General features: G+C 38.2%; 1 protein-coding gene across 1 annotated transcript in view; it reads right to left on the reverse strand.

Moving 5' to 3' along the window:
- Positions 1 to 3,177: 3,177 nt before the first annotated feature.
- The window catches only part of LOC129734901 (guanine nucleotide-binding protein G(q) subunit alpha-like), a 135,015-nt gene continuing 123,449 nt past the window's right edge, over positions 3,178 to 14,743 (reverse strand). The window contains exons 6-7 of the mRNA XM_055700271.1: positions 14,322 to 14,475; positions 3,178 to 7,968 (exon numbers count right to left, since the gene is read on the reverse strand). Coding sequence (XP_055556246.1) covers positions 7,778 to 7,968; positions 14,322 to 14,475 — 345 coding nt within the window. The 3' untranslated portion in view covers positions 3,178 to 7,777. The remainder of the gene's footprint in view (positions 7,969 to 14,321; positions 14,476 to 14,743) is intronic.

Below are 14,743 nucleotides of genomic sequence, written 5' to 3' on the forward strand. Positions count from 1 at the left end.
TACACACAGGGAGATCAGCTATCAATTACCGTCACGGACAAAACAGACTTGACTTGGGAAAATTTAATTTACTGCCAATTAAAATAAATATTTTCAGGTAGTGAGGAAAACAAAACCCACCGCCTTTAAAACAATATCTTACCTCCCCCTTTCCCAGAATCAACTTCATTCCTTCACTCCAGACTCCTCTCCTTCCCCCTTTGTTAGCACCTGTAGGAGACCAACTGGAAAAACAATCTAACACCAAGGAAAGCTCAGAAGGCTGCAAACAACAGCAGGAGATGAAACTCATTAAGGGAAAAGGGGGTGGAGATACCCTGAGTGAAAGATATAGAAAAATAATCAGAGGAAAATGGGAGAAGGAAGATGACAGAAGACTAAGCAAGAAGCTCTGGTATTCTTCAACTGTACTACACTTCATCATTTGTTCAGTTTTAGAAGACCAATTTGCCCTTAATTAAGAAGGATCAGAAAGTATTCCACACAGTACATACATAGAGCAGTACTGTAAAATATTTTCCTTACATGCAGGAAGCAATTAATCAGTGTGATAGACAAGTGTGAAGGGAGAAGGAAGGAGTGTTTTGGCCAAGGAGATAGTAAAACTTGAATGTCACGCATAGTGACAAGAACTCATTTTTTTTCCTGTGAGACGAATGAAAGCCCAATTCTTATACTTTTCTATTCCTAAAACCAAGCATGACTTTTTGGCTTCAGTCTGTATACAGTTGATTTTAGTCCATATTTACACAAACTTGTTATTCTTACAGGGGAGCAGAAAAGATGTTTTCTTGTCCTACCATTTTCTTTAAAGGCTTTTTTTTTCTGAATAAAAATTAAATCAAGACCTTTTAAAGTGAAAAGGGCAATTCTCCCAAGCCAGAATACCTAGTAGCCCATGAAGTTCTTAAAATGAGGGGCTTAGATAATATTCACTCTTTGTGGAAATTTCAGGATTAGGTTTTAAGGTCTTATTCCTTGTTTTCTAATTTATAAGCCTTTCTTTTGGCCACACACTTCTGCCTCTTCCCTTTAGTCAGGCTGGCACTTATCTGAACCACTGATTAGCCAAACTGGCTCAGAAAATGGAAAATTAGACTACTAAACTAGCCAAGGAAGAAGAGCGGAAATGAGTGGGGTTGCTTTCACCCAGTTTACTGGTTTACCAAGTACCAAAGGTGGACACAAGGGAGGAGGGTAATACTCAGGAACTGAGGAGGAATTAGAGGGTGGTTCATTTTGGAAGCAATGAGCTATGAAATTGGGTCAACTGCTTTGTGAAACTTCACTGTCATTGATACCAGAAGTGTTCATGAGGAGCAGGCAACTGCATATTTTGTGGCAGATGAAGCTTTCTTTGTTTACTCTGAAACTCCTAAGTGTTTGGAACAGTACAGTACAAAATGGTTTGTCGATGAGGTCATATGATCATAGTATGTGATGTAAGTTTATGTCACAACTATGCAAAATTTATCACATACAGTTTCTACATCTATTTCACATATCTAAATATCACAACTTGCACTTGTATTGTTGTTATTCTCTGGTGGTTTGACTTTGGCTGAACACCAGGTGCCCACCAAAGCAGCTCTCACTACTCTCCTCAACTGGACAGGGGAGAGAAAATATAATGAAAAGCTTGTAGGTTGATGTAAGGACAGGGAGATCACTCAGCAATTACCATCACAGGCAAAACAGACTTAACTTGGGGAAAGTAGTTTAATTTATTACCAATCAAATCAGAGTAGGATAATGAGAAATAAACCCAGGTCTTTGGAACACCTTCCCCCTCCCACCCCTCCCTTTTTCCCAGGCTTAACTTCACTCCTGATTTCTTTACCTCCTCCCCCCTGAGTGATGCAGGGGGACTGGAAATGAGTGTTGCAGTCAGTTCATTGCACGTTGTCTCTGCCACTCCTTCCTCCTCAGGGGGAGAACTCCTCACACTCTTCTGCTCCAGCATGAGGTCCCTCCTAGGGGAGACAGTTCTCCATGAACTTCTCTGACGTCCTTCCAACAGGGTGCAGTCCTTCAGGAACAGACTGCTCCAGCGTGGGTCCCCCACAGGCTCCCAAGTCCTGCCAGAAAACCTGCTCCAGCATGGACTCCTCTCTCCATGGCTCCACAGGTCCTGCCAGGAGCCTGCTCCAGCATGGGCTTCCCACAAGTTCAGAGCCTCCTTTGGACATCCACCTGCTCTGGCATGGGGTCCTCCACTGGCTGCAAGTGGACAGCTTCCCTCACCATGGTCTTCACCATGGGCTGCAGGGGAATCTCTGCTCTGGCTCCTGGAGCACTTCCTCCTCCTCCTTCTGCACTGACCTTAGTGTCTGCAGATTTTTTCTCGCATATTCTCACTCCTCTGTCTGTCTGCAATTTGTTGCACAGGTATTTTCTTTCCCCCTTCTTAAATATGTTATCACAGAGGCACTACCACTGTTGATGATTGGCTTGGCCTTGGCCAGCGGTTGGTCCATCTTGGAGCCGGCTAGCATTGGCTCCATTGGACATGGGGGAAGCTTCTACCAGCTTCTCACAGAAGCCACCCCTGTAGCCGCCCTGCTACCAAAACCTTGCCACGCAAACCCAATACATAGTCTCACTGAGACATAGAGGTGAAAAATAAATCCTTCCTCACTGATCCCTCTCCTTTACATTCTGCAACAGGAAAGAAAAATAAATAGCAATTCACTGAAGTCCTTAGGCAAATTATTTGCATTTCAATAATCTTAATTAAACTGTTGTAATGACATAGTAGAGAACAAAGTAATTTTTGCAAGTGGCCGAAATTCTGTTCTTCAGTGGTAAAGATCCGAGATCCAATGATTGTATGAAGTATGAGACAGAATCCCAAAAAGCAACATGTAGGCATCTTTCTGTTATTCTTATCGTCACTTAGGTAAACAAAAAGATCAAAGAAACAGTCTGCTTTTCCAGTACTACTGCAATCATGCAAAACACTTAAGAAATTCACTAAACAGCCTACAAATTCTGAAAGTTTTCTGTTAATAAAGACATAATTATTTCTTTTCCCCCATACTTCTGAGTTTATGTTCTACACAAGCCAAAAAATCTTTAGTAATAATGTAAAATAACTGTATTCACTGTACTGAACTTTAAATGTTTTGAACTTTCTGGCTATAATAAAGATATTCAGGAAATGTTAATATATGGACAATGAGGACAGAGCATGTATAATTTAAAAAGTAATCACTGGAATAATACATCTATACAATATTTATCATAAGAAACATTTTGGGAGAACTAGAAGCTCAAATATATTTCAGAAAAGTTAAATGTCAAGGAATGAAGATACTATAGTACAAATTTATGGCCAAAAATACTGATTTTTTAACCCAGCAAGTTTTTTGAGGAGCATTATTTATGCATTAGCTTTTTCAACAAAAAAGCACAACCTATTTTTTTCCCCCAAACAATAGACAATACATGCATTTAAATAACACTTTAAGAATAGCAAATATGATCTTTATTTTTTTAAACACTGCAAATTAAAAAATGTATCTGACCCCCCCCCCCCCCAATATATCGGTCAAGTAAGGATTTCCTGCAGCATGATAAATAAGGAATCCAGCAATAGACTTCAGCTTAGACCATCTTTTGAGAGAAAAAAAACCCAACCAGCCACAAAAACAGCTTTAGAATAAGATTGATCTGGTTGAATTCTCTTGCATTTTTGATACTATCTTCAACATCAGCTTTGCCCAAACAATTCTCCTATTCTTTTTTTCCTGCAGCATGGCTACTCTGAAAAAGCTTGAGTGAAAGTTACAGTAAAATCCCTCTAACTAGATAATGACCCTCAATGGATTACTGATTACATGGAAATGCTTGTTATGATTGATACACTCAAAATATTATGGGAAAAAACCAGAAATAAAAAAAAAAGAGATATCAGTGGTTCTTATCAAACCAAAACACATTGTTTTTCAAGATCTCTACTAAACTAACAAATTGGACAGGGACATATGACCTTAGTTGTTTATGTCCAAAGAGGGACTGTATCTACAAAAGTGTGGATATCTAAAATAGACATTAAATATCTACAACAAGCCATTTTAATTTCATAACTTGTGACAGTCTCTCCAAAACGTATTCACTTTATTGGTTTCTTAATTAGAGGTAGGTAATTTGAAGGCCTTATTAAAATACTGTGCACACTTCATTAGTTTACTAATGTAATTCAGGATAACCATGCACAGAGCTCCAAGAACAGCAGCACATATAATAAATTATTTGGGCTTTTTTTTTCCCATGTGGTTTAACATGTCTTTGTTTTCTCCTATTATTTCATTATTTTGCGAAGACTGCATAAGAAGGAGCACTAGGTTGAGTAATCTGAAAGTCTTTTTCATCTTACAACCAAAAGCTTGCAGTCCAGCAATGTCTTCATATGCAGTCCTTTTACCCCCTTTTAAAGTTTTTGCAAATCATGCCGTCAGTTCTGACTGACAACCAGCATAAAGTCTGTTCTCCACTTTCAAACTAAAAAAAGTGTTTCACAATCATGTGGCATTATGATTAAAAATTACAGTTCATACACATTGAAAAGCAAAAATCTGAATTATAAAAAGTAAGCTGCCCTTATAGCTTCATCAAGCTATATATGTCAGGACAGTGCCAGTTAGTGAAAAAAGCTAGTTTAAGGTTTCTGTAAAACACATATTACAGCTTTCTTGTACTAGTTAACACCTAGAATACACAGGTTCCCAATGTTTTCCTTCCCTCCTCTCCCATTTATGACATTCAATGAAATCACATAATTTTGGCAAAGTTAAAAGGGTTTCTGTCTTGTTTTTGCCTTCAGCTTCATGTTAGAGGGACATACTTCTGGACTCAAGTACTATAATGCATAGTGGAAATCACCAATTAAAACAGCAACAGCAATGGAATATATTGCAAGTGGGAACAGCTATGTAATTTAAAAAGGAAATGTTTTTGTAAACACTGTCACACTGCAATGCTGTGTTAGGTGACTCATGTAAGGCTTGCATTAGCATGCTGAATATATATTTTTTCAGAATATGCTCAAATGATCCAAACATTGACACAGGTTCAACTCAAAATATACCAGAAGCACACACTCTTGAATTTTGCAATCACAATATATCTATAAAGCATGAGTAAACTTTTGTTTTGTTTTTATACAAAATTTAAAACCCCATTCCTCCCCCCAATATCCCATAACAAACCAAACCAAACCCCAAACCTTCGTTAGACACCGCTGGCTTTTTTTTTTCTTTTTTTTTTCTTTTTTTTTTTTTTGCTACAGTTCTATTTATATCACTAAATCCAAGGTGGTCAATGTATTCCCAGGTTAAAAGAAGGAATATTATCATGCACTAGCAACTTTTTTGTTGTTAGATCTAAGGTTTCTGTAATTTCTGAAATAATATAACTGATCTGATGTTCTGTATTTTTTCATGATATTTTTAGGGAAATAGCATATACCCATTAGTACTTATGTTCAATAGTTTGAAATGTCTCTAAATTCACTGTTCTAATAAAGTTAAAATTATCTGAAGTTGAATCTGCCAAATACAAATTCATATTTAAGAGCTTATGTTCCAATCCTAGATATAATGGCATAAATTCTTCCAACAAAAATGGTTTCTACATCTGTATAAAACCCTGACAAGATTTAAGCATTACTTTGTGAATGTCCTCTGCGTGTCTCTGATTTACTCAGGAATGTACAAATGATTTTATACAGCATGATGCTAGTACCACTCTGTACTATAATAAGCTTTTTTTGCTTTTTAAATAAAAACAAAAAAATCCCTAGTCAGAAATAAACTGACAAAATTTACATTCTTCTCTTAAAAAAGTAAATAAAATAACATTATTTAAAATGTGAATTAGCTGTAAGACATTGAATACAATTACATAGATATATATCAAAACAGCACATTCAATTTGCCAAAAATTAATGATTGCAAAGCCAGTGTGGGTGCTGCCATATATATATAGACATGTATGTACAATGATTATAGCATTCATAATTGCACTATACCTACAGTCAGTTTTCAATTATAAGGTGTTTTATGAGGGAACAAAAAATAGCAACTGTTCTTATTATTGTTGTTTTGGAGTTGGGAGGGTTAAGGATAAAACCATCTCATTAGTATTTATTGTTAACTTTGTTAGTCAACTAATAAGTCATTCTTTTCCCACCTCTCCTCTGCTGCTGAGGCACAATTTCTGTGCTAAGTGCAGTCTAGTGCTACTTGGCATTGTAGATAATCAATCCAATTACATTTGACCTCTGAGCTCTCTGTAGCTTGCTAGCAATCATGCACCTAGTCAAAAAAACACCTTTCAACCTAAGCTGCTCATCAATGTGTGCTACATTTTTGTTATTAAAAATTTGCATGTTTAAATGTCAAGAGTGATTTTCTCATTGTTTTATTTACATTAATAAATCTTTCTAAAGAACATCAAGAGAGGCTATTTTGTATGAAGCCTATCAAATGTCTGTGAATCAGTTAAGAGGCAACCTTATCAAGAAAGGTTCCTGAATGTGATCATTCATCAATAATTTCATGCTGTACAAAGGTGCTTTGATATTATTATAGAAAACATTGTATGCAATGTCATGCCATCTCTGACATAAGGAGACAGTTAAACTGTCTTCTATACATGTATACCTAGTAGCATATTCACTCACATTGTTGGTTTTGGCATTAAAAATTTGAACATTTTCTAACAAAGGGAACATATGAGCTGAAATTATGGTGGTTTATCATTTGGCAGTTGGCTCAGTCAGGTCAGTTCCCAATCTGGTATTTCAATCTGTATCTTATGTTTCAAAAGTACTGGTTTTATAAAAAGCCAGATTTGGCAAGATTTTACATAGCAAAAATATTTTTTCTACTGTGGAAAAGCACACTTTAAAAAAGCTCTAACTTAAGAAAAAATGCATGAAACTGGATAAAAAAAGCTTCCAGGCTGTTTCAGGCTGTAGCCACTGGGGAAAATGTAGTGTCCATGACATTTCTGTTTGGCATTTGTGAATAAAGAAAAGAGAAAATAATGGCACATGGCAATTAAAAAGAGATTCTGTGATATTCCATGAACATCCCAGGTTTGTGTCTTTAATTATTTCATTACTGCCTACTATGCATCTATCTGAACTGTGAAAGTATGGTTAAACTCTAAATATATACTATATTGCAATCCCAATATTCTAGCCTCAAAAGTAAAGACAGAATGAAAACACTCATGTAAAGAATTTAAAACTCACACTATCAATACTTTTGATCCTTCAGAGAAAGTACATTCTGTAAAATTTGAATGACTGATAACTTCAGTTCTGATGATAGCATTTTTCCTGACCAAATCGCTCAGAAAATATTTTACCAAGGAATGCAACTGGGAAAATGGCCACTGTACCTTTAAAAACATAAGGAGGGGAGGAAGGAGGGAGAGAGAAAGGGTCAGGGAAAGAGGAAACCAGTTTGATTTTGCTTCAGTAGCAAAAAACTGTTATCCGTTGTGAGTGTACGACTGAGAATTTAAAACACATTGAGTCACAAGGTTTTGCCTAAAAAATAAGGAAATGTACTGTGAATACATCTTTTGTTTTTCCTCCATACAGTTTAAATAAAATCATAATATTAAATAAAAACTCTGTGGACATTCAACAGAGTCCAGGCTGGCAATAAATTAGTATTATGCAATTTGTTTTCACAGATAATACAGTCCCTCTTGTGTATCTTCAATCACCCAGAGATGGTCTTGGAGGGCCTCCTAAGCACAGTTAGACCAGGTTGTACTCCTTCAGATTTAACTGTAGGATTGTGTCCTTGACAGCAGCAAAGACGAAGCGTATATTCTCTGTGTCTGTAGCACATGTGAAGTGGGAGTAGATAATTTTGTCACTGTCTGGATTCAGGTCTACAAACATTTTCAAGATGAACTCTCGTGCTGCTTGTGCATCCCGTTGTGGTCCTGATAATTAAGAAGGAAAAAGTCAGTTTTTCCTAAAGTCAATTAAATATTTGAGCTTCTTTAAGAGGGGAACCTTAGAAGCAGAAAACAGAAGAAAGACTCAGTCTGTGATCCTCGTATAAGAGAAGGGGAAATTTTTAATAATAAATACTACCATACACTGTCTTTTCCCAGTAGGAATCATTAAAAAATAAAAATGGAAGGAAATTCCAGAAGTTGATCATGTAGAAGCTTTTCTTTTCCTGCTGACTATCCTCTTTCTTCCATAAGACGTTTAAAATGGAGAAGTGAAATTGATAACCTATAACCACACAAAATGAACAACAGAAGAAATAGTTGCTTTATACTAATAAATATTTTTAAAAATAATAGAATTGGCCCATTTTCAGTCTGTATCTACTATATTTAAAGTATACTTAAGTACAGAATCACAGAAAGGTCAGGGTTGGAAGGGACCTCTGCAGATCATCTAGTTCAATCCCCCTGCTAAAGCAGGTTCGCCTAGAGCAGGTTGCACAGAGTTGCATCCAGGTGGGTTTTTAATGTCTCCAGAGAAGGAGACTCCACAACCTCTCTGGGCAGCCTGTTCCAGTGGTCTGTCACCCTCAAGGTAAAGAAGTTCTTCCTTGTATTCAGATGGAACTTCCTGTGTTGCAGTTTGTGCCCATTGCCCCTTGTCCTGTTGCTGGGCACCACTAAAAGGAGTGTGGCCCCATCCTCTTGACACTCACCCTGAAGATATTTGTAGACATTGATAAGATCCCCTCTCAGTCTTCTCCAGGCTAAACAGGCCCATCTCTCTCAGCCTTGCCTCATAAGGGAGATGCTCCAGTCCCCTCATCATCTTGGTAGCCCTCTGCTAGGCCCTGTCCAGTAGTTCCCTGTCTCTCTTGAACTGGGGAGCCCAGAACTGGGCACAGAACTCCAGATGCTGCCTCACCAGGGCAGAGTAGAGGGGGAGGATAACCTCCTTTGTCCTACTGGCCACGCTCCTCCTAATGTACCCCAGGATCCCATTGGCCTTCTTGGCCACGAGGGCACACTGCTGGCTCATGGTCAACTTGCCTGTCCACCAGAACTCCCAGGTCTTTCTCCACAGAGCTGCCTTCCAGCAGGTCAGCCCCAGCCTGTACTGGTGCAGGGGGTTGTTCCTCCCTAGGTGCAGGACCTTATATTTGCCTTTATTGAACTTCACTAGGTTCCTCTCTGCCCAACTCTCTAGTCTGTCCAGGTCTCACTGAATGGCAGCACAGCCTTCTGGTGTATTAGCTACTCCTCCCAGTTTTGTATCATCCGCAAACTTGCTGAGGGTACATCCTATCCCTTCATCTAGGTCACTGATTAATAAGTACGTTCTTTTAAAATGTAGCAAAATCAAGTTACATCCTAGACTGACACTGTCTCCAATAGAATTTAATTTACTTTAGTGATAATAAAATATAAATGCTTGCTAGCTGAAGCTGTTAAATTGCAAAAAGTTAATGTTCTAACAAATCATTTATCTAAATTATATATTTAAATTTCTAATTTATAATATATGTATAGTCCTATTAAGTCTAAATTAAGTTTGTAATTTTCAGAACACCACAAAGGCTATATATAAATGTTTTGCTTTACACAAGACAGAAGGCAAAATAATGATTTCCAGTTTAGAACAGTGAGGATTTGTTCATGTTTACAGCCAAAAAAGCAGCAAAGAAGCAGAAACATGAGCCACAAGCTATTATTTTCCTATACTGCTATTCTGTACCAATGCAGTTTTCATAGGCCATTATTCCCATGCCCTCCTTTTTCTTCAATGTGGGTTTCTACAGAACATGTATGTTTGCTGTGCCTCCTCCTCCTATCTCCTCGTTAGTCCTGGTCTTGTTACATGAAAATATAAATACCAGTGATCAGCTGTTAAATAGTTCTGTCCTTCAGTGGTTATGAAATCTGTACTTAGGGGGTTAGTGTGTGCCCACATAACTTTCAGTAACTGCACAATAAAACTTAGTTTTAATACTTAAATACAATTGCAAACATTTCTAATTTGGATAACTGCAAAAATTAGATAGCAAAGGAAGCACAGAAGAGAAATCATATGCTTTCTGATATCTATTGGTTGCAAAACCTTGTGGAAGGAGAACATGATTCTGCAACAATATCTTGGTGTATGCACATGAATATATATGTGTATATATGTATAGACACATACACAAACTACACATTTGCTGAGATGTACAGAAGAACATGTAAACAGATAAGTTCTCTGAGGTAGGACAGAGAGGACTGTTCAAAAATTTTAAAAAAGTTTCTCAACAGATTCTATCCTTTAGCTTCAGCACACATTTTATAGAAACCGCAGCAACAATAAATTTCACTACAATTCTTTTTTACTCTTAATGAGTTTAAATATTTTTAAAGGAGACTCCAAGACTTTCAAAGACAATGATTTCTTCAAAATAAGCCATTTATTGTTTTAATCAACTTCCTAGAATTTTGTTAGTTTTACAATAGGTAGACACAGGCAGGGTTGTCCCTCTCAAAATCTACTGCACTATTCAAAGCCTGTATACAAATTTTGCTTACCTAAAATGTCTGCTGATTAATATGTAATTTAAAATTTTTTTTGACTGGAGTTCAAGCACAGAAAAGTGAGGTTAAAAAGAAACTTTGCCACATCAGGAATTTAGAAAAACGGGAATGAGCCTATGTTAGATTTACAATGCTAAGTGGTTATGATCTAAATAATCTTGGAAAATAATTATAATACAAATAAATAGGTTTCTTGTCCATTGCTCCCTATTTAGCAGTCTTCAAAGGATCTCTCAATATGTTAGTCAAGTCCTATATAAAAAATACTACAATCTGGCTTGGCTACATTAGCTTAGTGAGTGTAATAATTTTTCTTTGAAGACTCTGGAGGGGAGTGTGCTCCTGTGGATAGACATTTTTCTCTTCTTTCCTTCCCAAGTGTATTGGGTCTGGCTGAGCCCCATAACAGCCCTCATAGTGCTGTGGTTTGTATTGGTAGCTAGAAAGGTGGTGGTGATACACCAGTGTTTTGGCTACTACTGAGCAGTGATCGTGCAGCAATCAAGGCTGTCTCTCCAGCATTCCCCCCTCCTCACCAGTAGGCTGGAGGTGGGCAAGATCTTGGGAGGGGACAGAACCAGGACAGCTGACCCAAACAGACCAAAAGGATATTCCATACCATATGATGTCTGCTCAGATATAAAAGCTAGGAGAAAGGAGGAGGAAGGGGAGGCATTCGTTATTTACAAAGTTTGTCTTCTGGAGCAACTGCTACATGCACTGAAGCCCTGCTTCCTGGGAAGTGGCTGAACATCGCCTGCTGATGAGAAGTAGAGAATAACAACTTTTGTTTTCCTTTGCTTCTGCGTGCATGACTTTTGCTATTGCTTCATTAAACTGCCTTTATCTTGACCCACAAGTTTTTAGTCCAGTCTGTGAGTCAGTCTTTTTGTATTAGCTGTGAATGCATACCTTCATGTGATACTCTGACCCTTGACCATGTCTCAGTCTCTCATCCAATGTTGTTATGACATACTGTGCAGTACAACTGCTTAGTTTAATCAGTCCAATTTGCCATCCTGGTTAGCATTTCTCATTCCTGTGACACTTTCTCCATTGTGTTACCACACAGGAAACTTCATGGGAGAAGTGATCCAGCTGAAAAATACCTAATTCTGATGAGTTCTCCAAATCTGTCCATCTTCAACATCTCCAAACAGGGTGCTGGAACAGCAGAGGGGACCACACAGTGATCCATGCAAGCCAGAGACTGTGTAATCCACCTCATCTTTCCACCAGAAGAAATCAAATCAAACCATAACCTTGTCTAAGGGGTTAAGTCCAGCAAGATCTGCGGAATTAAGAGTCAGATGCTTAAAGACTTTCAAGTCTGGCCTACTCATTATGGCCCTACTGGTCCACAACCTTCTTTTGTTTCCCTTACACATAGCAAAGGAGAAGAGAGGGTTTCTCTGAGCTGACTGATTGTAAACATACTAACCTTCTATGATGAAATGACTGGCTTAGTAGATGAGGGGAGAGCAGTGGATATCATCTACCTAGATTTCCCATAAGATCTTCATAGGCAAGCTGCTGAAGTATGCGCTGGATGAGCAAACAGTGAGGGGGATTGAAAACTGGCTGAATGGCTCAGATCAGAGGGTGGTGATCAGTGGCACAAAGTCTAGTTGGAGGTCAGTAAATAGTGGCATACCCCAGGGTCAGTATTGGGTCCAGTCCTGTTCAACATCTTCATTAATGATCTGGATGAGGGAGCAGAGTGTACCATTGGCAAGTTTGCTGATGACACAAAACTGGGAGGAGTGGCTGATATGCTGGAGGCACCTCAACAGGCTGGAAAAATGAGCCGACAGGAACCTCATGCAGTTCAGCAAGGGGAAGTACCAAGTCCTGCACCTGAGGAAGAACAAGCCTAGGCACCAATATATGCTGGGGGCCACCAGGATGGAAAGTAGCTTTGCAGAAGAGGACCTGAGGGTCCTGGTGGACACCAAGTTGAACATAAGCCAGCAATGTGCTCTTGTTGCAAAGGCTAATGGTATCCTGGGCTGAATTAGGAAGAGTGGTCCCAGCAGGTCAAGGGAGGTGATCCTTACCCTCTCTTCAGCGCTGGTGAGGCCACACCTGGAGTCTTGTCTCCATCTCTGGGCTCCCCAGTACAAGAGAGACATGGATATACTGGAGACAGTCCAGCAAAGGGCCAAAAAGAAGATTGAGGGACTGGAGGAAAGGCTGAGAAATTTGGCACTGTTTAGCCTAGAGAAGAGAAGGCTCAAGCAGGGTTCTCATCAATGTGTAGAAATACCTGGAGGAAAGGTATAAAGAAGATGGGCCAGGATCTTGTCGATGGTGCCCAGTGACAGGACAAGAGGCAATGTGAACAAGCTGAAGCACAGGACATCTGAACATCAGGAAACCCTTTTTTACTGTGAGGGTGACTGAACACTGGAACAGGTTGCCCAGAGAGGTTGTGTAGTCTCCCTCCTTGGAGATATTAAAAAACCATCTGGACATGGTCCTGGGCAATAGGCACGAGGTGACCTTGTTTAAGCAGGGAGGTTGGGCCAGATGATCTCCAGAGGTCCCTTCTAACCTCAACTATTTGGTGTGAATTTTGTCTGTTTTTTTCTGGACAAGCATTTAACACAGGTGTATTTCCACTTGAGTGATGATAACAGAAGGGCCCATAGAACCTTCCCACCTGCAGGATGTCATCTAGGGCACCTGTCACACTTGTAACTTGAAAGGACAAGAAACATTTTCTATTCAACTGACAGTTCTCTTCTGTATAGTACTATCAAGCTAAGCTTATACTGACTCATAAATAAGTATGGTCTGATCCTGCAGGCTGTTCACTGTGAACATGACCTTTCCTCTCAAACAGGAAAAACCTTTAACTTTTTCCTTTTATCACTCTCCAGTTTTGCAAATGAGAGATTTAATCTTTGTTTGTAGCTTTTGAATCTGCTTTTCACTCTCTGGTGAGACAAAAGAGATGTTATTGTATGAATTTGGGTTTTTTTCTCTGCTACCAAAGCCTCCACTCAGTTACCTTAGAATACCTAACTTTTCACCTCAGGAGAACTTTCTGAAAGTACAGCTTGCTTAGAAAAAGCTGTGTGTTCCACGTAATGTTTTCTGGGAGAAGCACATTAAACTTCACATAAGTAACATAAAATTAAAATAAAGGAAACAAAAAAGAAATGGTATAATGAAAGGGAGGGAGGAGTGACACTGGTATCTCTGACAGCCACAGAGAATTTATGACACTTCTGTTCAGATATCCAGCCTTAAACAAAAAACCAACAAAACCAAACAAAAACAAACCAAAAAATAAAAAAGAGTATGTGAGACACTGTATAAAAATGAGAAATGTATTTTTATGTAATTTCAGCTTTATACTTCAATTCAAACCCTCGCCACAACTTATGAACAAGGACAGAATAAGGCCCATTGATAATATGATGTTATTAATCTAGAATAAATAATTTCACATGAAAGGTATTGCCATCCTATCCAGAATTAATGGAGGTATAAACCAAAATCCTAGTAATCAAGAAATCCCGCAAGACAAATATGGTGTATTAAAAGCTGCTGGTTTTAATAATTTTTTAAAAAACATGACCAGCAAGTCATTCAATTACAAACTAACCATTTGGTGTACTAAGTACAATTTGTAAAGAAGTAAACGGGTGTAATGAAGAATGGGTGGTAATCTTTGTCCTAAGAACCTCTAAGCAAAATACGGGCAAGGCTATTACCTTTTGTCATTACCACAGTATAAATGGCGCATGAGCTCATGGCAATATACTTACCATCATACTCTGGGAAATAATCAACTAAATGGGAGTACATAATTTTCTCCTCTAAGAGATCTTTTTTATTCAAGAACAGAATGACTGAAGAATTCTGGAACCATGGATATGTGATAATTGTCCTAAAGAGTGCTTTGCTTTCTTCCATTCGATTCTGGAACACAAAGATAAATTTATGCAGTCGTGAAAATAAATTTTAACATATTTTTTAAAAATATGCATTTCATGCATATTCCATTTTATTTGATAAACAGATCCATTTAATGTTTTCCACCTTCTTAATGAAATGTAAGATTTAACTGATTCATTTACAGTTCATAGGTAAGTGGTAAATTAAATGTGCAGGCAGTTTCCTTTTGCAAACTCAATGAAAAAAACATAATTATTCTTTAAAACACAGGTCATGGACATGATAGCTGTAA

Source organism: Falco cherrug, assembly GCF_023634085.1.
Source record: "Falco cherrug isolate bFalChe1 chromosome W unlocalized genomic scaffold, bFalChe1.pri SUPER_W_unloc_1, whole genome shotgun sequence".
Lineage (NCBI taxonomy): Eukaryota > Metazoa > Chordata > Aves > Falconiformes > Falconidae > Falco > Falco cherrug.